This window comes from Aedes albopictus, chromosome 3 (assembly GCF_035046485.1).
Source record: "Aedes albopictus strain Foshan chromosome 3, AalbF5, whole genome shotgun sequence".
NCBI lineage: Eukaryota > Metazoa > Arthropoda > Insecta > Diptera > Culicidae > Aedes > Aedes albopictus.
Window position 1 is genome coordinate 352,206,257 of NC_085138.1, and position 27,606 is coordinate 352,233,862.

The window sequence follows — 27,606 nt, forward strand, 5'->3', positions numbered from 1 at the left end:
TTACTTCACGCTTCGAGAGGGGAGTGGTGGTGGGGGGGTACAGCAAAGTGTGACGACGCATACAAAAAAATCAGAGGTCTCATACAACAAGTGTGGCATATGGGGAGGGGAGGGGGTATAAAATGGACAATTTTTGCGTGACGTAATTCATGGAAGCTCCCTCATTTGAATGAATTGTTACTCAAATGAACTGGGAACAAAACACGAAAAACCCGGCAAAAATCCGTCAGAGTGAAAAATTATCGGATGTCGGGTCAAATTTTATCAAATGTTGGACCATTGTCGGACTCACATCGGATAACTGTTGGGTGTATGTTGGGTTTGGTGGTCAAAATAAAAACAGGTCAATGATAGGTTTATGTCGGGTTATACGTCATCAATTACGAACAAAGCTTGAAACGTTCAACAATTGGCGAGAATCGTCCAACATTAGGATGAGCTAGCTTATGAAAGCGTTCAACATTTGGATTACAGACTTCCCATACAAATGTTCTATTTTCTCTTATGAAATGGAATTTAAGAGAATACAAATTAAATGAGAAGTATAAGGAATGAGTGGATCTAGATGTTTACTGAATATTTTTCAACTTAAGTGAAATTATGCACGGAAAAACAAACGAAAACACAAATGCCAGTACTAACCGTTCAACAATTGGCGAATTACCCTACGGACCCTACGTGCAGAGGACCAACGCGCCCTAGGAGTTTTCGAACGGAAGGTGTTGCGTACCATCTACGGCGGAGTAATCGTAATTATGCCAATTATTTTAAATTTGCTCAATGATTGTTGTGAACTGCAATCACTTTCTTCTAACATTTTTATCGCTTCAATATTAGGCCAGCACCAGAGCTACAAGATTAATTAGCAGGTATTACAAACTCCAGGAGTCCTCACGAAAACGCATTGGCGAAATTACCCCAACTTCTTCTAGTATGTAAAGAAAAAAAACTCGGAATGATCTCACCCTGTTCCATGTCGTCGGAAGACCACAACCACTCTTTGACTCCTTCAATTTTCTGCAATACTATTTAATGCAATGTGTGCATCCATTTTTATCACTTCATGAGAAAGGAGAATGTGCATCTTCCTATAATTTTTTATTCAAAAAAGAGAACAAATACCACTAAATTATTTTTAGATTGTTTTTCAACTTATATTATTTTGAATAAGACCTCGATTTTTCAAATCGTACGCAAATTAACGGGAATGTGGGCTTGAAAAAAATCACTGTGTTCTTGAGGGGTAACTCCAATGTTTTTATCGAGACTCGCATGGGCTAGGAGCTTGTTACTGACGGTTTTGAGTATGTCCAGAATCGCTTGCTGATCGTTCAAAAAATGACAAAACTCAGAACCCCAGCTGCTGAACCTGTCAACTTCTTGATCCAACCTGAAGGATTTCATAATGTGTGCGCTTCCAGATCATCATCTTGAAGTTAGAAGGTCACTCACATTGAAAATGATGACCTGCCGGCCAGCCGCCGGCCGTTATCGTTATTCCGTAGACTAACAGCGACGAGAGATTTCCATGCGGTCGTTTTCATATGCTTTATGGATACTTGAAACTGGGAAGCATGTGGGCATACGTATACACTTTTCTTCCCACGAGCGAGCGCGCGGGCAAGGATTTGCTCAAACAGCGCCTCAAAACAGACCATCACCCACTTGTTGCGCGCGGCGTTTGGCGGCAACTGTCCCGAGCGTTCAAGCGCTGAATATCAAGCGTGATAGGAGGACGACGACGACGGTTTCAAGCACGCGTTTGATGTTTACTTTCGGTTGAAAATCGCAACACTATTATATCGCGTACCTCTCCTTTCGTCATTGCTGGTTGGAAAACGTTCTGCCTGCCGCGTTTGTTCTTGTTGATGGTGGTTTCAAACGAGGCGTAAAATATATGACGGACAAGTGTACACGGGTTGAAACGAGCGTCAATTAGAGTGAGTATCGAGTTCGGCGAACCCAGATCGCTCCAGATTACATCCTTTGGCGTCTTGTTAAAAGCCAAACGTGTGACTGCGAAGATCTGCGTTTATTGGAAAATTTGTTGTACTTAAACGCTGAGCGAATTCCACTTTCCAGTCAGCGCATCGTCTGGACCTGTGGCGAGGAAAAATGCCTGCTCATTTTTTTTATTTCCTCGGTAAAGCTACGCCGACGTTAGCCTCCGGGTCTGCCTCTGCTGCGATGTCCTGTTTGGTTCCAATATAATGCTTGTTTGCAGATTTAGTTCCCGTCCCTGTGGAGAGTGTGGCCGACGTCCTCCACTTTCGCTCCTGAATTTCTGTTTCTATCGATTTTTGATGACTCCGACGATGGAGCTCCACGTTGCAGATCCAATTGTAAGGCCATCATGCACGGATAATATATCGCAGGCATCTATTGATGCAGACCGGCAGCCATTAAGTGATTAAGTGTTCTCCACTGATACACACCAAGTTTCACTGGCGTACAGCAGCAAAGATCCCAAGCAACCAAAAGTTCGGATAAAATAGCATGTATGGGCTTAATCAGCTATTCAAAGGAAGATGAAAAGCATTCTATTCAGCTCACTTTTTAAGTAATTAACCGAACTTGAGTTCACAAAAAGTACACTTGTGTTGCTGAAAGGAACGCTATTAAGCCTAAAAATAAACTTCGAAAAAATGAAAAAAAAAATGTGTTTAGTCCTCAAAAGTAATTTATTATTAAGAAACATTAGTTCAGTTGGAATCCAAATTGTCTAATACCTTGAAATAATTTTTGATGTTTTTTACTTACTGAGATTTGAACTCGGGTTCTCCTCGTTGAAAGCCGGTGCCTAACCACTACTCCATGTATGTGTTGTTAGCCACAGTGGTATTTTACTCAATGTGCTGATATAGTAGGTCTCAATCAGGTTCGCGTGTGAACTTTCCCTGAACTTGGAATACTTTTTGAAGTCGAAAGTTCGAAAGAAGTTCACGTGGAACTTCTTGTGAACTTACACAATTTGACATTTTCAATTTGTTGTGGTTCGCAGTGGAAAGCAATAAATTAGGGACAGTGCATCGACTTTAAGAAAAGATTATAAGTTTTCAGCTTGGTTTCCAGTGACTACGATTGCGTCGATTACCGGTGCGCTGCAGCGACAAGTGAGACGGGTGTGAAAATACCCAGCAAAGCTGGAAAATTTTTGTGCGCAGCCGAAAAAAACCCCGGCGGCATCCTGGGGGGAACAGTTATCCGCTGCGGGGGAAGCCTTTGAGCCACACAATACGGATCCTTTGCGTTGATTACAAGTAAGTACGTTGAAATATTATAGTGGAACAAAGTGTACTTGTGAAATTAACACAAGCTGTGGCTGCTGGGCTCGATTTCCGAGCGATTTAATTGAATGAGAACTTCCCCCGGCCCCGCTGTCGCCGAAGTTCAAGTGAAGTTCACTTTTGGTACGGTTAATATTTATCCGAACTTTGAGTAGTAAGTTCAAAACAAGTTCGAAACAAGTTCGGAACGGATGATTTCAAGTTGTTGGAATATGTCCAAATGAACTATATTTGAATTTTAAAGGCACGCAAAAGTTCAACATGAGTTCGGTTAATATTTGATGGAACTCTGTTTTAAAGTTCAACATAAGTTCTTTTTGAACCTTTTTTCGACTTTAATGTCGTTTTGAAAGTCAAAAGCTTGTACATGTACTTCCAAGTTCATAAACAATACAAGAGTAACTTTTTGGAAAATTAAGTTCAACGAAACCGGAATTGAACCGAACTTGAACTTTTGAGTTCGTTCTTCAAGTGGAATCCGAACTTTTGGTTGCTTGGGATTTCACGTTCGAGTCGAAAATTTGGATTTTGGAGCGTCGAATAATCTGGTTGTTTTTCCATAAACTTAAACTCGCAAAAGCAGCCCTTTTCTTCTTCTAAACCATAGCGGGGAAATCTGCTCAACAGACACCCGAAAATGAAGGTCCGGGTAGTGGAGTTAAGGCCATCTTCTAAATATGTACAACAAAAGTAAAAGCCAAACCTCTCGTCTCTCAGGAACCACCAAGATGATATTGCTTCAGCAACGAACACCGATGACTCGCTTTGGAGAGTCCATCACGGTAGCATGCTGGCGCTTAGCCTGTTTCCCGAGTGGTCCTCACCATGCCCTTTGACCTAGGAATGCGGGCAGGGTCAACCCACTGTTTTACAGACATCAAGAACTAATGCCTACGCTCAAACAGGTCTGACCTGCTGAAGGCAAGGGTATCACTACCTTTCAGGCCCTATCAGCTGTACCAGAAGGTTTCTGACGATAGGGTCTCCACCTGCACCGGCCCTTACCGGGGACCTCTTTCCAACCCAGTAGACCGACGCCACGACAGCAACGCTACCGGGACTTCCTCTCCGCGGCCACTTATTTATTTATTTAATTTATTTATTTAACTTCATCTTCAGCTATAGCTGTACAGATTGTTTGGTTACTTAAATTAATTGCCTAATCCTAGTTTTAAAAGTCGTTCTACTTAAATTAAAATCAAACCACGGTACACTGTTTAATAAGCAAACACATCTCTCAAACGGGTGATGCTGACCATACGCTGTGGAATGCCGAGCAACCCAGAACAATTGTCGGTGACGTAAACGACGAGCCGGAGCATAGAAATTGACTTGATGTAGAAGATCTGGACAGTCTAAACGGTCACATAAAATATCGAATGCGAATATCATCTGTAGGAACTTACGTCTTTCACGAAGAGTTTCCAGTCGTATCAGCTGACATCGTTGTTCGTATTGTGGTAGTCTCCGCGGGTCATTCCATGGAAGCCTTCTTAGCGCAAACCTCAAAAAACTACGTTGAACTCGTTCTAAACGTTGTATCTGAGTTTCATGATATGGTGCCCAAACTGGCACAGCATATTCGAGTACACTACGCACAAAACAGCTATACAAGGTTTTGAGAGCGTACACGTCATCAAAATCGGCGGCATTACGACGAACAAAGCCTACACAGCAAATATATTTGAAATTTAAACTGAATGTAAAACATTGAGGCAATAATTTTACATGACATGAAACAAGAATTTGATTTAAAATTCTGTGTAAATCAATGCACATATCAAGAGCATGAAAAAACACACAAATATACGGTTCCATTTATATAATATTATTACGCAGTGTAGTTTTCAACATCCTCTACAAAAATCCATCGGTGAACATTTATTTTTAAACTTATAAACATTTACATTTACATCGTCATGTAAAATTAAATCGTTCATTATTCTATCAGACAATAAATATGGCCGACGCGTTTCTCCACAGTATCACCGGCATCACCTCATCAAATTTGTTTTCCAAATTAATTGCTGCTCAATTGCTGTTTTCAAAGTTCGCGCTCGAGTTTTATACTTTCAACAGGCAAGTGCATACGCAGATAGTTGCAGGTAAGTTCTATCTCGGTGAAAAATGCATGAAACCTCATCTAGAATTTGCTGCTTTCCAGAAACCCACAAGCAAGCCCAGCGGCCGCGATGGACCTCCTGGTGATATTTTTTTATCGGTCGCACGTCCCGGCAAGCAGCGCTCAAAAAGACATTATGAAATCATTCCCCTTTCGATCAGCTTATATGAAATAGTGTATGATTTAGTTCTTGTCTTGATAAGTGCAAATATATACATTTTATTCCTGGTATAAGACGTTTTGTTTTTCTTCCGATTTCATTCGGTAAACCAGAGTGAGATAAGCAGCAGTGAATGGTGGGAACAGTCAGAAACGAAACAAAACAGAAGGACCAACCGCGTGGTGCGGTTCAATCAAATTTCAACGACGTTTAAATTTACACGTATCGTCTTCTATTTCAGGCGTTGTAATTTTCAAGCGCGATGGAAATTTGCGTTTATTTTCGTGCTCCAAATATGTGCATGAAAATAAACTTAAATTTACATTTTTATTTTAACTGTGTAGCAGCGAGAAACCTTTAGCCGTTGTCAGAGATATATGTTCGTTGAACTTTAGCTTTGAATCCATAATCACTCCGAGATCTTTTATAGATTCAACACGTTCAATTTCGTCTCCGTCTATGGTGTATTCGAAGCTAATTATAGGCCTAGATCTTCGGAAGCTTATTATTTTGCATTTCCCAGCGTTCAACAGCATACCATTAGATACACACCAGCTATCTACGGTATCAATGTCCTGCTGCAGAGCAATGCAGTCGACGACGGAACTGATGATCCTATACATTTTCAAGTCGTCTGCGAACATAAGGCGGTGAGAACTTATACGGTGACAGAGGTCATTAACAAACAGGATGAATATTAACGGGCCTAGAAGGCTTCCCTGAGGCACTCCGGAAGGCGTGGTGTAAATGTCAGATTTCGCGGAGTTCAGTTTAACGAAAGCGGATCTACCAGTTAGATAAGAACGTAACCAAGCTATAAGCCACTGAGGGAATCCGTATTTCTCAAGCTTTTCCAGCGTTAAGGCGTGCGGTACTTTATCGAAAGCTTTCGCAAAATCTATATAGATGCTATCTACTTGGCAATGCTTTTCAAGGCTGGTATTCAACAAGCTCGTGTAGCTCATGAGGTTCGTTACTTAATCGCTGTAAGGGTCGATCTCGATCGCAGTGCACCGGTATGACCTACGAAGCCGACTTCGAACCCCTGGACCACCTCTTGTACTGCATCTGGACTAGCCATTCTCCGAGTCCACACGCCACTTCCTCTGTAGCTCCCAGACGATATGGGTGATTGCCGTTGAATCGGCATTCCAGCCAAACTCATCCCTACACATCCTCCGGACAAGATTGTCCGGAGTTGTGCATGCGGTCACGCATTGTGCGGAAACGCGGGTACACGAACAAAACGTGTTCCTCCGTTTAATCTAAACCAGCACAAACAGGACATTCGGGAGAACCGCATGCCCGAAACGGTGTAGATACTGTCGGAAGCAACCATGGCCTGAAAGGACTTGTGTCAAGTGGAATGTAACTTCCCCATGGCGCCTATTAGGCATGGTACACAAATTACGTAACGCTAAAATCGGCGATTTCAGACTCCCCCCCTCCCCCTTGTAACGCTTTTTGTATGAAAACCAAAAATATTTTGTATGGCTTGTAACGCTAAGCTAGACTCCCCCCCTCCCCCTATGGCGTTACGTAATTTGTGTACGATGCCTTAATTCAACTATCTACGCTCGGAATCAGGCTATGGGTCCACCTTTCTTTGGTGGAACTGTCCCACGCGCGCTGCCATTTGACTATGGAGATCAACCTGGCAGTCCTGCGTTTACCTCTTTTGCCACGCATTTCGGAGCACTCCGTATCCTCCCTGATACGGGTGCCGATAGGCACCATACCAGTGATGACGCAGAACACGTCGTGTGACACGGTACGGTACGCGCTCGCAACCCTCAAGCACATCAGCCTGTAAGTACTTTACAGCTTACCATGGTAGCTTTCGGTATTTAGCGCCGTGCCCCATGACAAGTATAGACACTATAGATTCCATAGACTCGCGGAGACGTAGACAACTGTAGCCAAACGAGCATGACGTCACGATTTCAATAGCGACAATGGATTGCGTGACGTCATATTTGCTTGGTACACTCCAAATTCATGGTAAAACACACTAAAATCGTATTGCTCAACCATGTCTCCGCGAGTCTATGGAATCTATAGTGTCTATAATGACAAGCCATACATACTTAGTATGGACGTAGCGACGCTAGCCAGAAGCTTGCGCTTATTGGCGTACACCGCAGAGCTATTGAACATCATCCGGGACAGTGCCACTATAGCTGTGGAGGCTCTCAGGCGTAATCAACGTGGCTTCCGAAGGTAAGCTTCTCGTCGATCATCACACCCAAGTGTTTGCGCTTCGACGTGATAGTGTAATCGCCTACACTGATCAGCGCTTGCTGCTCCGACTTCCGGTTTTTCACAACCATCACCTCAGTTTTGTGATGAGCCAACTCCAGTTTCCTGGACCTCATCCACGCCTCCAAAACCTTGATCGAGTGGGTGGTAGTCAACTTCACTTCTTCGATCGGCTCACCGTGGACTTCCAGCGTAATGTCGTCAAAGAAGCCGATGATCTCCACACCCACCGAGATCTCTAACATCAACACCTCGTCGTATATGACATTCCATAACACCGGACCTAGGATGGAACCTTCCAGCCCCACCTCTGCGTCGTAAACTAGTACTCGATTCTAGAAGTAACTTCCGAGAATCTTGTACAGGTACCCACACCCAGGTATCCCCAGACGCAGGAGCGCATCGGCAACAGCCGGCCAACTAGGGCTATTGAGCGCGTTCCTTACATCCAGAGTCACTACGGCACAGTAGCGAATCCCCTTTTTCTTATTCTGCAGCGCTGGAGCGCTATACCACCGGTTTATTTTGTAACCGACAGGATAGCGTCTACCGTAGAAACCTCCCCGCGCTTCTGGAAGCCGAAGTGGTAGCTCGAGAGATCACTTACACCATCGAGAGGGACGAATGACCTTCGGGTTAAAGTCCCTCGAACCCAACAAAAGAAGAAGACTTACACCATCTGTGTGCCTTAACATTCTATTGGGGATGATCTTTTTGAGCACCTTCTCCGTCGTGTGGATCAAGCATATTGGTCTACATATAAGCCGATGTGTCTTCGGGTGGTTTCCCCGCCTTTGGCAATAGAACCAGGCTCTGCCTCTTCCAAACTTTTGGGAAAACTCCCTCGTCCAGGCATTTCTGCATACTTACCTTACCTTACCGATCAGATCGTCCTCCACTTGGTCGACCCACCTAGCTCGCTGCGCACCACGTCTTCTTGTACCGGTCGGACTCTCGAGAACCATTTTAGTCGGGTTGCTGATGACGTGATCCGTCCACCGTAGCCTCCCAATTTTCGCAGTGTGGTCGATGGTTGGTTCTCTAAACAGCTGAGATAGCTCGTGGTTCATTCGCCTTCTCCACGTCCCGTCTTCCATCGTGCCACCTTCCGTTCGAAACTCCAACGCGCCGTCCTCTGCACGTAGGGTCCATGTTTCGTGCCCATAGAGGACGACCGGTCTAATCAGCGTTTTGTAGATAATAAACTTCGTGTTACGGCGAACTTTATTCGATCGTAGAGTTCTGCGGAGTCCAAAATAAGCTCGATTTCCTGCCACAATGCGCCTCTGAATTTCTCTGCAGGTGTCGTTGTCGGCGGTCACCAGTGAGCCCAAGTACACGAATTCTTCAACCGCCTCGATTTCATCACCGTCGATATGAGTTCGGGGTGGCGGGCGTGGTGATTCCTCCCTGGAGCCCTTTGCCATAATGTACTTTGTCTTCGACACATTAATAACCAATTCGATTCGCCTGGCTTTACTCTTTAGTCGGATGTATGTTTCCGCCATCGTCTTAAATTTACGAGCTGAACGGACTTCGTGAAAATCGTTCCCCGCTCTCCTAATTACACCCTCTAACGCAATGTTGAACAGAAAGCACGAAATACCATCACCTTGCCGTAACCCTCTGCGAGATTCGAAGTGACTCGAGAGTGTCCCTGATACTCGATCTACGCACATATCACTCGATCCATCGTCGCCTTGATCAATCGTATCAGTTTATCCGTGAATCCGTATTCGTGCATGATCTGCCATAGCTGTTCTCGATCGATTGTATCATACGCTGATTTGAAATCGATGAACAAGTGATGTTTGGGCACGTTGTATTCGCGGCATTTCTGCAACACCTGGCGGATGGCGAACATCTGGTCCGTTGTAGCGCGTTCACCCATGAATCCAGCCTGATATTACCCCACGAACTCTCTTGCAATCGATGATAGACGGCGGCATAAAATTTGAGAGAGTATCTTGTGGGCAGCGCTCAGTAGTGTGATCGTGCAGTAGTTCCCGCAATCCAACTTGTCGCCCTTTTTGTAGATGGGACACACGATACCTTCCATCCACTCTTCCGGTAATACTTCCTCCTCCCAAATCTTGGTAATGACCCAGTGTAGTTCTCTCCTCGGCACTCTCACCAGTGCTTCTCCACCGTATTTTAAAAGCTCGCTTGGTAGTTGATCTGCTCCAGCGGCTTGGTTGTTTTTCAACCGGCCAACCTCCTCCTCAATCTCTTGGTGGTCAGGGGCCGGAAGTCTTTCGTCCTGTGCACACACCCCTAGATCTGTTACCACGCCACCTTCGGTACTTACAACGTCGCTATGAAGGTGCTTATCCTTATCGTAATGCTGCCGCCACCTCACGACCACCTCACGCTCGCTCGTGCGAATATTCCCTTGATTATCTCGGCACATGTCGGCGTGTGGCACAAAGCCTCTGCGCGAGCGGTTCAGCTTCTCGTAGAACTTTCGTGTGTCCTTAGCGCGGTACAGCTCTTCCATCGCTTCGCGATCTCGTTCTTCCTGCTGGCGTTTCTTCATCCGGAAGACTGAGTTCTGGCTGTTTCGCGCCTGTTTGTAATGTGCCTCATTCGCTCTCGTACGGTGTTGCAGTATTCTTGCCCATGCTGCATTCTTCTTGTTTTTCAACTGTTCCTATTCGCCGTCTGTGATTTGGAGTCGCGAAGCCTAGTGCTGAAGCTGAGGTACTACCTATGGTGGGTCGGATGTCCCTCCAGCCATCTTCAAGTGTAGCTGCGCCAAGCTGCTCTTCCGTTGGTAAAGCCACTGCTGGCTTCTGCGCGTAGGCATTTCTGCATAACAGACCCGAATATCTCGAGTGCCTCTGTAATAGCTACTTTTAAGGCGAGGTTCGGAGCCCTATCCGGACCTGGGGCCTTACCTGCGCAAAGGGACTTTGCTATCCCCGCAAGTTCCACATCGGTGACCCTCTCCTCATGGCCAGCCCCAGTCCCCGGCTGTCCTACGCAAGGAGGCCAAGGACTAGGATCATGGCGCGAAAAAAGCCCTCAATTTCAGGGGGCCTTAAGGGGTTCAAATGGTTTTCATAGGGTTTCAGGGGTCTCACAGAGTTTCAGGGAAATGCAGACATTTCATTGGCATTCCAGGGAGTGCAAACTCAGTAATCGCTTGGAAATGCCCCAACAAAAATTATCGCTAGTAATTAGCGTCTCAATTCAAGTGATTTATATTGAAATTTTGCGTCTCGCACCTTCACCTGCGAATTCGGAGTAGCCAGTGAAGAAAAAACCTCGATTACATCCTCCCCTCCCATATAGCATACTGATTGGCAATGATGATGATGATGGTACTGAAGAAAAAAAAACTGTTTTTATCTCTTTGGCAGCTTCCCCGCTCTCGGTGCTAGTGCGCGCGCGAGTTCGCGTCATATCGGAGGAACAACGCCCGGGCCATCGAACAGCAATAAGCAGCAATCTCAGAAGAAAGGAAGTGCGCGAAAGACGACGACGACGACGTCGGCCGGTGAGTTGTGTTGATGTGCCAAAATCAGTTCGACGACGCGCGAGAAGATCATCCGCTTTGAAAAAAAAAAATAATAAGGGGCAAGACCGTGTCGATGGTACAGAAGCATTTCTCCGATCGAGCGATCTTCTCGGCGTGATCAAGTGTGGCCTACGCACGCACAGCAGTGAAAGAAGAATTGAAGAAATCGGAAATTGTGGACGAAAGTGAATCTGTATTGAAACCGTGAGGGGGCGGAAATTAGTGCAAAAAGAAGTGTGAGATTCGATCGAAGGTCGCGATCGTTGTTTGGTGAGCTATAGAGAGAAGTGCGGTCAAGTGTGAGGATCGGTCGAGTTGAGTGTAGGGAGTGTAGGAAAATGTCTTCGTCGCCGCTGCTGACCAGCTACACCTTGCGCATCCGAAGTGACACCAGTCCGGTGACGGCCACGGCCACCTTTACGCCCGTCAGTGGCAGCACCTGTAGCAGCTCGCTGAAGAAGCTTAGTCTGAACGACGCTTCTTCGGCGAGTACCAATTCGGGCGAGTCAACGGATCCGCTAGAGTCGGATTTCAGCGCCGAAGAAGAAGAGGAGGAGGAAGAAGAGGAAGAGGAGGAGGATAGTCGACGGTTCAGGTGAGTAAGCTATCAGGTGGTATCTTAATAGGACTAATATTGCTAATATGTTGGCTAAACATAGAGCTTCTGAAGCTTGTTTAGCAACTAGTACCTACTCTTTCATAATCGTATGTTCGAATTCTATTGAATGTGTTGTGATCATAACTAATTACCTAGCTGTTATAAAGATACTCAAATAAGCTGATTCATTGTTTATTTTTGTTTCTCCCCTACGGAAAACAAAGGACAAATCATACATGTCTCTAAAAAAAAATGGCGAATATTGTGCGACAGTATTCAGCCGAGCCTAAATATGACTGAGCATGAGCAATGAGAATAAATCAGTAACAAATTTTGAAAACGACGTATAATTATATGGTGTAGCATTGATTATACGTCGTTTTCAAAATTTGTTACTGAAATGACCGTTCAATTCTTAGATGTATCGTCAATTTGGATCTAGAGGCTTTCCACGAAGCAGCACGAAGATCATCAAAATTTTTAAATGTGCATTTTTGATTTGCTTACAATTGTGCACAGCTGTTCTAATCAACACAAATAACCATTTTTTTCATATTAAATTTTTTTATCGAGTCTCGACTAACTTTCAAATAGGGTCCATAAAAAAATTGAACATATGCAAATAAAAAAAAATATCACGGAAACGACTTGTTCTAAATTTTCTAAAAGTCACCCATACATAACTTTTTTGTAGGTCATGTTATTTTTGTGTTAAGAAAAAAACTGTTTCGCAGTTCGGCTGTAGTCCGTAAACTCGACTAAAAATAGTTTATTTTAGAGCAATGTTAGAACTCAAGTTATATGTACTCACAAATTAGTTTCTTCTTAGTCGTCTTACACAGTTCTGTTCCAAATGGACCTCGTCACGAAGCTAGGTTACCTAAACAAATGAACTGTTCAATATCATGTTTTACCATAAACATTAGGTGCTCACGTTTATGTTAATATGCAATTCAGTAGTACCGAATAACGAAGTGTACGTAGTTCTTAAACTGTGCGGTGAATTTTAGCTTAGAAATAAACTGAAAAGATGCATTTTAATCCATCACTTACTTAACTCATAACATCATTGGCATTTATCTGATTGTAACGTACCAACCTTAATTTAACATAATTCAAGAGTCACTTCATGTGATTTTTCTAGTACATAATACAAATTCAATGTATAAAGCAGTAACTAATAAATAAAAAAGCAGTAATACTAAACGTGTTCAAGTGCAGCTATACGCTATATGCTGATTCATTGTTGACATCTTCTCTGCCTATTCAATAGATGGTATAAAGCTATGTGCAAACGCTGAACTCGTACCGTGTGCGGCGACTACTCAAAGGGCCTCTCGCAATAATTCGGCAACATTTTGAGTTACCTTGATTTAAAAAAAAATGGTCAAAAACTTAAGCCCTTTTCAAATATTGATCTAAATAATCTCAAAAAAAAAGACAAAAAAAAATTGATCTAAATAAATTTAAAAAAAGTATACAAAGTTGCTTTAAAAGAAATAGTTTTCATACCTACAAAATTCCATTGCATTCTGAGAGGGTGCCGCCAACCCTGAAATCGGGTTTGCGTGAAATTTGCCATACACTATCAAAGAACACACTACCGAAAATGTTCAAAGTGTCATAACTTTTTTGTACATTTTTTACCATGTACATTTTTACAGGTCCTAGCCAACAGAATGAACTTTATTCTCGCAAAAAAAAAAACACGAAGGTAAAAAATGGCTTTTTGAGATATTTAATTTTTAAGCAACAAAATTTAGATTTTTTAGAAGAAAGACAAATATTTTTTTCAATGTGTATTTTTTTAGAGCCGCCATATATTAATCTACAACTTTGCCGAAGGCACCTTTCCGATCGAAAAAGCCGTTTCCGTGATATAATTTTTTATTTGCATGTGTTCATTTTTTTCATAAGCCTTATTAGAAAGTTAGTCGAAAATTTAATAATGAAAAAATGGTTTCTCACATCAGAAGGAAGAGTAGAAAAAAATATCAAGTAGATAAAAAAACATCTATTAAAATCGATTCGTGCAGGTGCGTGAAAAGCCTCTCTAAGGTTTAACCCTTTGAAGCCGGATGGGTCATATTGACCCCGGGGTTGAAAAAAAGCATGAAAACGTGTTCAAGGCCAGTGAGGTTGCGGCAACAGTGGCGAAACAATTCGGCTCCACAGAGTTAAAAAGTCAATCGGTAGAAGGGAAGGTGCCGTCCGTTGTTACTAGAGACCGATATTAGCCCTGCATTTCCACGGTTGTCGAAAGAAGAATTTTATGTTAGTGGAAACCCAAGTAGCAATTGGGTTTCAATTGATTAACGGTTAGCAAGAAAATAGTTTCTCACCATATTTAGGACAACCGATTTTGTTCCGGAGCCGGTTCCGGGTGTCCCGCCAGAAGTGGTCAGATATAGAAGGGAACCACGTGCGTGCATATGCACTCATATAAAAAAATCCTATAAAAATGGCTCAAAATCTTCAAATCACAAAAACTTTAGTTTCCCTCGATGAAAGATTTTCAAATTTTCAGAGCAGATACTAGAATAGTATATCTTTCGAATGCTGGGTGCCATTTGGGTGGACTTTTTTATTTGTTAATAACGGTTTTTGGCACACCGTGGAACCAAACGCAGACGGTAGTGTAGAATAAGCAATGCTAAAATACACAGAAATAAAAAAAAATGCATGCGGCACATCAAACAGCGGCTAAACTAAGATAACATGATGAACGGTCAGCAATAAAATAGGTTCAGGCCACATCTAAGACTACCAGTAGTGTTCCAGAATCGGTCGCAGGTGTCCTAAAGAGCAGCGATTTGATGTGTCGCATTTATGGGTTTGGTTTACTTTTATATTTGGCCTCTTCTGGCGGGAGACCTGGAACCGGTCCCGCAACACAATCGGTTCCAATGTAGTCTAAGAAAATTTTCCTGCCTACTGTTCATGAGGTTAATATCGAAAAAGCCGCTATTTGATGTGTCGCATGCATGGTTATGTTCACTTTTATGTTTGGCCACTTCCAGCGGGACACCCGGAACCGATATTGGAACACTGCCGGTTAGTTTCTAATGTGGTCTGAGAGTATTTTCTTGCTAACCGTTCATCAGGTTATCGAAAAACTCGAAATTTAATGCATGGGTTTGATACACTTTTACATTTGACAACTCCGGTGGGACACCCGTAACCGGTTCCGGAACAGTACCGGTTCAGATATGGTCTTAGATTATTTTTCTACTTACCGTTAATCAGGTTATCGAGAATGTCGCGGTTTGATGTATCGCATGCATGGGTTTGTAGCCTTTTCATATCTGGCCCCTTCCTGGGGTACTGGTCCCGGAACACCTAAATGCGAACCATTTTTAATACAGAACAAAGGGACGAGATTCCGCGTTGTATAAGCCATCGGTCGTAGAAATCGGTTGAGGTTTAGTTCAAAAAGTGATGTTAGTTTTTTTGTCCACACACATACATACACATACACACAAAGACATCGTTGATTGGTATCCCAAGCAATACACAAGTCATAAAAAGTGTCCACAGCGCAGGTTTTTGGTTGGATACGAGTCATTTTCAAGTTATTCTGCCTTTGACTTAGAATGACATGAATGTAGCTCCTGTACAACCAAAAACCTGCGCTGTGGACACTTTGTGACTTGTGTGCTGCTTAGGATATGTGATTCGATCCTCCGTGCCTCCTAACAAAAAGTCGTTTTTGAAGTGGACATATCCCAAGTAACAATTCCATCGCTGATTGGTTTTGTTTGATTTTTATTAATGTTTTATTACAGCAATAATTAAAACTCACAGTTTTATGACTGCTTTTATGAAAACCATTAATAAAATGTTTTATAGTATACTTGAAGATATCCATAAAGACAGATTTTAAGAGTAAACAAAACTTTCCGATATGTAAACCTTCTGGCAATCATTATTACCGCAATAATACTGTTAAAACTCTCAACAGATGGCGATCCGTTCGATTAGTAACGACATCTTTTGGTGGAAAAGCAGAAACTACGACACTGCTAGGTTTATTGCGGTCATCATAAAAGTAAACTTGCTTTCGTTTTATTTTCGCAGATTATGGTCGTCGCCATATTGAAGAATTAGCTTACGTGAATGAATTTTGCTTAAATTAGCAATGAATTCGTAGTTTGCAACCATTCTCATAACATGCTCACATAAATAAACTCTCTCTGCTGAGTTTTCTTGTGATTCGGGATAGTTTTACTAAATTCATAAATTAATTTATTTCATTTCAAGATGATAATATTCACTATTTTCGAAGCGCATTAATTTTATGATTCTGCAACCCCAATATTCACGGTAAATTCGAATGCGCATAAGCCTACCAGCACAATAACTACTAAAATACTGCTTTGAAATAATCGCTTTCTACTTACGAATGATGTATCCTCTTGAACTTTACGTGCCATCGAAGAAGCTGCTCTGCATCTTGAGCTGTCATTGAAAAAAAAAACAACAACAATCGAGAATGGGAAATATTTCAACTAGGTTTTAAAACGGGTTTATTGCTACTCTTAATGCGGTTTGCAAAACCACCCCGAGAGTGTTCCACTTAGCCGGAAGATGCTCTTAAAGAGGTTATCAAGAGGTTTTGATGTATGATTCAGTTTTATTGCAAGTTTTATAAAATTGGTCATGAAGATCTCTTGTAGAGCCGAACAAAACTTAAAATGTTACTTGGGATAGCCTTTCCAGTACACTTTCCAGAGAGACAAAAAGTCAGACATTAGGTTTTGCAGTAAAACTTTTGATTACAGCCATTCGATATCTTCGGAAGAGTTTCATAAATTTTAAAGTACTTTCTAAAGGTGCCAGGTTTTAGTTTAGTTTTAGTTAAGGGGGGCTTAGACCCAGATATTTTTTTTATTTGTGATAAAAATCCAATGACGTCTATGGAAACATTGTAGATGTAGCCTTTGTGATATTTCGTATACATGAAATTTAGCGTATTTGTAGTTCTTTGACAACATTTGAGCTCAATCCATAAAAAAACATAGTTTTACAACAACTCAATTTGTATTGCCATTTTGTATGAACATCGGCGTCTGCCCGATGCCCAGATCATGTAACTTACAAAACAAATCTTTCCGTGCCAGGTGTGAAGTTGCAGAGGTTATTTCGTGCTTCTCTTTACCCTTCTTACACCCATAAGAAGGGTATGAATACCGCTCGGAAAACCGACTTACTTGGAAGAGTACTTGGAAGTAATACAGGATAGCTTTTTGAGAGATTTTTGACCAAGTGTATCATAATAAATATCTCAGTCGTTTGTCAACCGATTTGGGTTCTCTAAGCACCAAATGAAAGCTACAATATCCTTGTAAAAGCCCCTGAAAGTTTATTTCGATTCGACATTCGGTTACTGAGATATCTTTCGAAGTGTATTTCAATAAATTCCTTTTTTATTATATTCACTTGTTATCTTGTATGAGCTTTTGACCAATCTAAGGGAAATTGTTATTCAATAAATAATGCTGACCTCATATAAAGTGTATACTAGCAGGTTATTGTTTTCAACAAAATTATAAATATTAAATTACAAATAAACAGGAATTCTATGAAAACTAACAATATGTTAAATGAAAGCTTTGAATTTATATATTATGGGAAAAATGCAAGAAATGGACAGCCAAAATAACTAGCTAGTTACAAAACTGATTAGCATAGTAGATATATTATTTTTGTCCTTTTTACACCATAACCATGAATACCAAGTACTTCGAAGCTAATTTATTCGACTGATTAAGAGATATTAGACAAAGTGTATCTCGCTGATTTTCTTACTCATTTGTTAATCGATTCAAGATCTTTTGGCAGTTAACAAAAGATACAATATTCCAGAATATGTAAGCTATTTTTAAAAAATTTCACACAAGATTCTAGAAGGTGTCTGGCATTTCTGGTTGTTTAGTCCATGGTCCATGATGCTATTTTGGAAACCAATCCACTAGATGCCAAATCCACAATATTTTCTAGAACTTTTGGTCCATCACACAAAATAAATATGTTAAATACAAATAATACAACAATAGTTTCAATAATGTAAGAAGGGTTGTGTTCACCATAGGTGGATTAAATCGGTTTTTTTTTATCAGAAATCTCTTCAGGTTTTTTTTCTGAAGGATTGTCAATTTTTTTTCTGGCTTTCTCCAGTTCTCTCAAGTTTCCATCCTAGTTCCCATCCAATTTGTTTTTCTTTTATTTGCTCCCGTGATTTTTTCGGCGTTTTTTCAAAACTTCTAAATGTTGTTCCTGGAATTTCTGCCAGAGTTTCCGATATTTCTTTTGAATTTCTTCACTGGTTTCGTCCGGAGTTTCTGCCGGGGTTTCTCTTAGAGATTTTCAGAGTTAATCCATGATTTTTTTTAAATATTTCTTACTAGAGCTTTTTTTCCGAGATGTACCAGTTTTTCTCAGAATTTCTTTTACAAAGTACATCTCGAGATTCCTCCAATATTATTTTTTCTTCTTCTTCTTCTTTGTGGCTCTCCGTTCCCACTGGAACTTGGCCTGCCTTATCTTCAACTTAGTGTTCTTTTGAGCACTTGCACAGTTATTAATTGAAGGGCTTTGATGATGATTAACCTGGGCTTGTTAGGGGAATATCTGTAAATAAAAAGAAAATCGCGTTAAGGCAACATCCATTTATTACGTAACGCTAAAATCGAGATTTTTAGACCCCCCCTCCCCCCTCCGTAACGCTTTTTTGTATGAAAACTCAAAATTTTTTGCATGGACCGTAACGCTCGGCCATACTCCCCCCCTCCCCCTAGAGCGTTACGTAATTTGTGGACGGCGCCTAAGTACTGTTCCTTTGAATTCCACTAAGAATTTGCTTCCTTTGACAGATACGTTTTTTGACCTCAACTGTAAGGTCGTCTCCAGTGTCTTGTACTTGACTTGACTTGAGTAGAGTCAAGTACAAGACACTGAAGACGACCTTACAGTTGAGGTCGAAATACGTATCTGTCAAAGGATGCATATTCTTAGTGGAATTCAAAGGAACAGTACTTAACGCGATTTTCTTTTTATTTGAAGGGCTTTCTTTGCCTGCCATTGCGTGAATTTGTATATTGTGAGGCAAGGACAATGATACACTATGCCCAGGGAAGTCGAGAAAAGTTCCCGACTAGAGCGGGAATCGAACACACCGTCTCCGGATTGGCGATCCAAAGCCTTACCACTAGGCTAACTGGAGACCCAATATGTCATTGCGGAATTTGTTTCGAAATTCAATTCCCTACAATGAACTTTGTAGGTTATTTCGGGCAGGAGATTTTCCGAAAAATACTCTTAGAAAAAACAGTACTGTGCAGAATAAAGTACGCGTTGCTCGATTTTCATAGAAAATGCTCAAGTTTGGAGCTGTGTATCTGAGCTTCTAGAGCACCAACTTGAAATATAATTTGTAAAGAAATTAAACTATAATACACAAGATTTTCGAAACTATCACAAATCTCCCATCTTCTAAAAAAAAGATTTTGAAAGAATTTCAAATTGTGAATATATAGAAAAATATGTTTTTTCGTACGGATGTTCAGCCTATCAAAACAAACAACTTGTCTGAACAAACTGTTTACCTACAACAGTTCGTTTGCAAAATATTTCGAAATAAAAATTTTGCGTATTTTCACAAAATGAGCGCTTTGTGATATTTTGAAAACTTATGCTTGGAAATGTAAACCATTTTGAAGGGATCAAATTTGAAGTTGTTATTTATGCGCAGTAAAAGTTTCTACGAACTCCATGATTAACTATTAGAGGAATTCTAAAAGAATTATCCAGAACTCAAAGACCATTTCCAGGAAGAATCTGGGAGTAATCCTGCGAAAGTCTTAGAAAATCTCAGGAGGGTCACTACAAAAAATTCTGTAAAGGAAAAGAGGAATATCGGAAGAAATCGCGAAAAATCTTCAAAAGAAACTGTAGGAGAAATTCTACGACAACATCTATGTATAGGTATATCCTAAACTTTTGTGGTGATCTCGGGAAAAATCCTGGAATAAATCCTATAAAAATTTCGTTGGGCAAAACGCAGGAGGAGCTCCGGGAAAAATCCAATGAGAGACTCTGAGAGCAAACTCGAAAAAAAAAACCTTTGGAAGAAAATCTGTAGGATCTCCATAAAAAAAACTCTAGGAGACATATTTGGACTTCAGAAATCCTGCAAGGAATTATTATTCATTTTAAAGATACCCAGGTTTCAAGCATTTGGATAAGCCGTACAGTAGCCCGTATTATGCATTTGAACTGCTTGCTGCCCTACATGAGCAGTTCGAATGCATATCTGCCTTGAGTTAGCCTAAGCTGTGCTGCTCAAAAGCTTTTGGCTGTTAATTAGCATTTCAACTGCTGAAGGTGTTTTCACTTGGGAGCATTTAGAATGCTTTTCAACTGCTCTGTAAATGCTAAGAGCAAAGAGGTTGGGAGAAATGTTATGCATTTGGCAACACATAGGGTAACCAATATAATTTGGACCCCCATATATTTTGGACCCCCTGGGTCGTATTATCACAACTTACACAGGTTTAATGATAGGATGACGGAAATTTTTAGAATCATTCGCTAAATAAGATTGCTCTGCACGAGCAGCAATCATTTCCTTACTGGAAATATCCTTATTTGCCTTGAAATTAATTTTTGCCAATATCGTCATCCGTGCGAGTGTCGTTCATGTTTACAAAAAGAGATTGCGGTGTTGAGGAAACTTGCAGATGTAAACAAAAATGTTTATCATTCTAGTGCATTAAATTCGCAATGTTCGTCTAATCAGCCTTTGTCAATCAAGTAATTAGGATGTGATCCAACATATTCAAGCGGCAAAATGTTCCAAAATAGTTTCAAACGAGTTTAAACACCGGGTGTCCAAAATATATACTGAGGAGGGTCCAAAATATATTGGGGTGTCCAAAACAGTGAAAACTGATGCTTCAAAAATCAGTTATTTTCATCAAATTTTCAGCCAAAAATGACTTTGTGGGTATTTTTAACGGACAGTGGAGGCTTTTACGAATATACTAACATCATTATTATGTGTAAATACCCTCTGAATCTGTTTGATTTTGACTTAAATTCAAACTAATGTCCTCTAGGGGTCCAAAATTCAACCGTTACCCTATTATCTCTCTCTTACAGAGCCTATGCTTCTGTTTACAAATTTGTGCATCTGATTTGTTTCTTCATTTTTCTCTACTCATGCAAAAGCCCAACAGAAAACATTACTGCAGCAGGATTGGGTTGGAAACTTGTCCATAAAAAAATCACCAATTATCATTTCGTCGGAAAATGTATGCCGAATAGGGGGATGCTTTGGTGGATCATAATATTGTTTGAAAGAGGGAAGAGAGAATATTCCACAGATAAAAGAAGGATTGGTAATGCTCTACAACAATGAAATATCTCTTTGAAAACAAGTTTTGGGTGTTGAAACAGAAGCTGTTATCCAATCATTCTTTATATTGGCGATAAAATCAACGCACGCTACCCGAACAGCTGTGGATCGTGGATCTGGAGCAACCAAATCAGGAGCACATATGATCATGTGAATCCACTCATTATGTTTAAAATAAGCCGAAAGGAATGAAATTTGAATGAAACATGACAAAGATATAGTAATAAATCAATTTTCCATGTTTTACTAAAGTCGCCCCAAACTTTTGGCCGATTCATCATTTTGAGGGGTGACCTCAAACTTTCGATCGGGTGTGTATCTAGATTCAATTTCCTGCAGCTTATTTCAGAAGCTGAACCTGAAAATATGGTATATGAAAAACTTGTGCGACAATCAGTTCTACAAGAAAGTTACAGAAAAACCGCTCTATCTCCAATATTTAAGGGAAATGTCATCGACTACCTTTGAAAAATGCCCATTGATGTTCATCATGAAAATCAATCGGCATTTTTCGAAGATAGTCCATGACATTGACCTTAAATATTAAAGTTAGAGCGTTTTTTCTGTGACTTTTTTGTATAACTAATTTAACTGCCCAAATTTTTCATAGGTTTAGTTTCTGAAATGAGATGCAGGTGATCTAGATATGTGATTCCATTCAAATGGTACGGTCATCTGTATGCTTATGGTCATGCTCAAGCTCAACTTATTTGTATCTTATCATGCGATTAATTTAAATTCTCTCTCCAATTCCAGGGTCATAAAACCGGACGAGGACGAAAACGACGACGACGACGAGGAAGAGCAAGACGAAGAAGACGAAGACGAAGACAAACCAAAGTCAAGAAAGTTAGAGAACGAAGACGAAGACGACGACCAGGACGACGGAAACGGTGACGAGGACGAAGACGAAGACGATAACACCGATAGCAGCGCAACAGCCCAACAGACGACCAAACAGAAGAACAATGCTCGAGGCCGAAACTCTTCCTCTGATGATGATACTCGCGACAGCAGCAATAGCGACGATGACTCTGACGATATTTCTGATACGAACAATAATATCGGCGGAGTTCGTGGCAAACAACCGCGGCAGTATGATCTGGACGATTTTCAAATACTGAAAACCATAGGTAAGTGAGATTGAGCTTTTATCGTCATGGGATTTTCCCGCGCAGAACATCTGTTCTCAGCCATTCGATTGACGCGCCTGAATGATCGGATCATTTTACGACTCAATTAACTCGGTCGGAAAAATATCTCCTGGTTGGTCATTAGTGCCATCCCATGCCGTGCCAATACCAATCGAAAGATCGTAAACATAGTTCAACCTCCCAGCGCATCAAAGGTATCTGTGTGCGCCATAAAATGCACATTCCCTGGCTATTAAATCATCATTTTTGCTGCTCTCGAACAGAGAATCCCGTAAGTGCAATTACTTCTGGTGAAGCACATCTGGTGGCGAATGGTTGGTTCAAGAAGGAAGCCTCACACACGCGGTCCTACGAACGGTAGTTCACTAGCTATGGAGCTTGGTTTGCGTATGATGATGTCTTGGGCGCGACGTCAAACCCAAATTTACGATGGGAACAGTTTTTCAATCAGAATATTTCTGCCTAATTACATGCGTTGGGTTCTGGCGTCAGTCCCCCTCCATATGAATGAAGAAAGTGGGACGTGAACAGAATTTGTGGAACATCTGTTGCGAGATGTTTTCGTTGAGGAATCATTTCCTGTTGCTGTATCGTCAATTTTGGCCGCCAGTCAGTCCGACCGGTTCAAGTAATTAACACAAATTTATTTGGTTGCGATTTTTTTTTCTGCCGAACGTGACATGTGTGTTTGGTGAGAATTATTGAAAAACATTTGTGTCGATCAATCCCGTTGAAAATTTGACACAATCATTTCCTGGTGATTTTTGGAGCAAATGTGTTCAAACATTCTACAGTGCTGGATAACTCAAATGCATCGAGGATGCTTATACTTGCCTTCTCTCTGGAATTCGAACTTTAAGTATGTCATATCAAGAGAATTTTTACTGGTATTACTCATCCAAAATAATGCTTATCTTGCCAGAAATGTCTAACTAACTGTAATTCAATTCAGAAGTCCTCGTAGCAACTTTAAGCAACGCAATAGGAAAAACCTGTACGGCATGCCTGTAGGTGCAAACCACCTGCGGAGCTTTTCCCATTACCGGCGTGATAACAGCATTTGTACATTAGCGCAGCCAATCGTCAATCCATTCACCATCACCGCACCGCCACCGTTCAAATGGGTGGCATGGAAAAGACTTGTGGCCTTGTATCCAAGTGCTTAACTATTGGAGGTGCAGCAGTAGTTGCCTTGGTGCACATCTTCCTTCTCCGATCGTCAGCCACAGTCCACGGATGAGGATGGATGGATAGATGAGCGTCAACTGGTTGTTGTTGCCGATGATGTTAATGCCTTTCTTTATTACGCGGCTATCGATACAAAACGGGTGGCTGTTAGCAACTACTTTGCGACGGAGACACGGTATTAGTATAATAACATTTATTTTAACAAACCAGATAAATCAAAGCTATTTGCAAAAATTACTTGATACAATTTGCAACATAAGCTGTTTATTTGGTCAAAAAAAAAAAAAAAAAACAATGCAGAAATAGAAAAAAACATTGTGTCTACGATGCTTCATTCTCAAGTTCTGATTTTTAAATCAAACAGCTTATATAGCACATCTGGACAATTTCCACAAAATTGGTCATAACTTAGGAACAGAGAAAGACCACATCTTGAAAATTTCATGGAATATTTCTTTCTAAAAATATTTTTTTGAGAATTTTTCCGGGATTTTCCCACAGATTTTCCTCAACTGTGTAAAAATTTGTTGAAAACAATTTTCATTTTATATGTTTATTCAATTGCTTAGAAAATTTGCTTATGATTTCACAAAAAAAATGTGTCTACGATGCTTTGTTCTTGAATTTTAAAGTTCATGGGCTGCAAAACGGTGAGTCGATAAGGAGAGCGTCCAACATAGCTCTGGTCCTCACAAGTCCCTACCTCATGCTTCCACGGATCAAACGATGACAAAGACCGCCAGCTAAGAGTTGTGTGCTTAGCTGATAGTGCAGCCTGGGCACTGTTGTCCTTCTGACTTCAGCTGGATTGAGGAGGTACGACCCGGGTCGAGAAGAATGCAGCATGGGCGAGAATGCTGCAACACCGTAATGAGGCACGTTACAAACAGGCGCGGAACAGGCAGAACTCAGTCTTTCGGATGAAGAGGCGCCAGCAGGAAGAACGAGATCGCGAAGCGATGGAAGAGCTGTACCGCGCTAAGGACACACGAAAGTTCTACGAGAAGCTGAACCGCTCGCGCAGAGGCTTTGTGCCAAAAGCCTACATGTGCCGAGATAATCACGGGAATATTCTTACGAGCGAGCGTGAGGTGGTCGAGAGGTGGCGGCAGCATTACGATGAGCACCTCAATGGGGACGTTGCAAGTACCGAAGGTGGCGTGGTAACAGATCTAGGAGTATGTGCACAGGACGAAAGACTTCCGGCCCCTGAACTCCAAGAGATTGAGGAGGAGGTTGGCCGGTTGAAAAACAACAAAGCCGCTGGGGCAGATCAACTACCAAGCGAGCTTCTAAAATACGGTGGAGAAGCACTGGTGAGAGCACTACACTGGGTCATTACCAAGATTTGGGAGGAGGAAGTATTACCGGAGGAATGGATGGAAGGTATCGTGTGTCTCACCTACAAAAAGGGCGACAAGTTGGATTGCGGGAACTATCGCGCGATCACACTACTAAGCGCTGCCTACAAGGTACTCTCCCAAATTTTATGCCGCCGTCTATCACCGATTGCAAGAGAGTTCGTGGGGCAATATCAGGCTGGATTCATGGGTGAACGCGCTACAACAGATCAGATGTTCGCCATCCGCCTTGTGTTGCAGAAATGCCGCGAATACAACGTGCCCACACATCACTTGTTCATCGATTTCAAATCAGCGTATGATACAATCGATCGAGAACAGCTACGAATACGGATTCCCGGATAAACTGATACGATTGATCAAGGCGACGATGGATCGAGTGATGTGTGTAGTTCGAGTATCAGGGACACTCTCGAGTCCCTTCGAATCTCGCAGAGAGTTACGGCAAGGTGATGATCTTGCGTGCTTGCTGTTCAACATTGCATTAGAAGGTGTAATAAGAAGAACGGGGATTAACACAAGTGGAATGATTTTCACGAAGTCCGTTCAGCTGCTTGGTTTCGTTGATGCTATTGATATTATTGCTCGTAAACTTGAGACGATGGCGGAAACGTATATCCTACTAAAGAGTGAAGCCAGGCGAATCGGATTAGTCATTAAAGGGTCGAAAACAAAGTATCCCAAGTAACAATCAGCATGCCTTGAAGGTTTATTCATGTTTTATCCTGGTTTTATACGAGCATGTCAAAAAGCTAGTTGTTCTAAATTAGTTTTATGTGGTAGTTTTTTACTTTGAACTTTTGGCGTTCCATAAAACTATCATATAACTTCTGCTATAAACATCTTCAATTAAAGACTTGCAAGTAGACATGAATTGGTTTTATCACTTATTATATACCATTTCAATAAAACTTGCATTTGCGATTGTTGTTGGAGAGATTTTTTTGTAAACAAATACAAAAAACTGTGAGGCAATACATAAAACCAACAAAAGATTTCGTGGCCGTAACATAAACCAAAAAAATGCTGTGATAAAACCGCTAGTTCTATCATGAGCTCAGTTATGACCACCTCAGGAGGATTAGCCCTATTGGAGGAATCATCAGGAACACAGAGTTTTATCAGAAAAACTCCGCTGTGTTGGAAAAACCTTTTTTGCACCCAATTCCACCGAGTAAATTAAATGCATTTAACTTCCAAATTATGCATAGTTTGTGTGGCGCACTTAGTTTTTGTCATTATCACAGTCACATTCACCACAAATTTCCCGTGACATGTCTCCTGACACGTATTAAATAGGAAAACAAATCTGAATTCCATATCTGCATCTTTCCAATTGATGGCTGGATAAACAACCAAGCATAATTTATTCTGACAATCGAACATTGAGAGTGAAAAATAATCAAAACAATTATTTGACAACTCAGAAGATGGTTTTATTTAGAAGATTGATAAAACTATGATACAACCCGAAATCCTCAGCTGGTTTGCATACGAAGTCCTGTAGACCCTAATAAGACTGGGCCAACTAGCCAGAACGTGGGCTTATTGAGGCATACAAGAACTCGAGAGCATTTTCAAGTCGGCATCAATGGTTTTATGTTTAGGATTTTTGAATCGCTAAAAAACTTTGATAAAATTAAAATTGTTACTTGGGATATGATGGCAAAGGGCTCCAGGGAAGAATCACCACGCCCGCCACCCCGAATTTATATCGACGGTGATGAAATCGAGGCGGTTGAAGAATTCGTGTACTTGGGCTCACTGGTGACCGCTTACAACGACACCAGCATAGAAATTCAGAGGCGCATTGTGGCAGGAAATCGTGCTTACTTTGGACTCAACTCTACGATCGAATAAAGTTCGCCGTAACACGAAGTTAACTATCTACAAAACGCTGATTAGACCGGTCGTCCTCTATGGGCACGAAACATGGATCCTACGTGCAGGTGACCAACGCGCCCTTGGAGTTTTCGAACGGAAGGTGTTGTGTACCATCTACGGCGGAGTGCAGATGTTAGACGCGACTTGGAGAAGGCGAATGAACCACGAGCTGCATCAGCTGCTAAGAGAACCAACCATCGTCCATAGCGCGAAAATTGGGAGGCTACGGTGGGCGGGTCACGTCATCAGGATGTCGGATAGCAAGCCGACTGAAATGGTTCTCGAGAGTCATCCGACCGGTACAAGAAGACGTGGAGCGCAGCGAGCTAGGTGGGTCGACCAAGTGGAGGACGATCTGCGGACCCTACGCAGAGTGCGGAACTGGAGACAAACAGCCATGGACCGAGTGGAATGGAGACGGCTACTATTTACAGCAGAGGCCACCCCGGCCTTACCCGAGCAGAAGGGAATAACAACAGCATAAGAATATGTGTTATTTTGCCAAAATAACTGAATAATGAAATCAGTTATTTTCATATTATTAACATAACAAACTATGTTATAAACTTGGCTGTCATAAGCGGCAAAATAACAAAAATCATAACAAAAAAATACTCCTGGAAGACCAATTTAATAACATGTTTTGTTAGTTTCGATA

General features: G+C 41.5%; 1 protein-coding gene across 1 annotated transcript in view; it reads left to right on the forward strand.

The window, feature by feature from the left end:
• Window positions 1–27,606, forward strand: part of LOC109408804 (cAMP-dependent protein kinase catalytic subunit PRKX) — a 310,362-nt gene that overhangs the window by 24,974 nt on the left and 257,782 nt on the right. Inside the window, exons 2-3 of the mRNA XM_062855277.1 lie at window positions 11,191–11,943; window positions 22,118–22,494. Coding sequence (XP_062711261.1) covers window positions 11,687–11,943; window positions 22,118–22,494 — 634 coding nt within the window. The 5' untranslated portion in view covers window positions 11,191–11,686. The remainder of the gene's footprint in view (window positions 1–11,190; window positions 11,944–22,117; window positions 22,495–27,606) is intronic.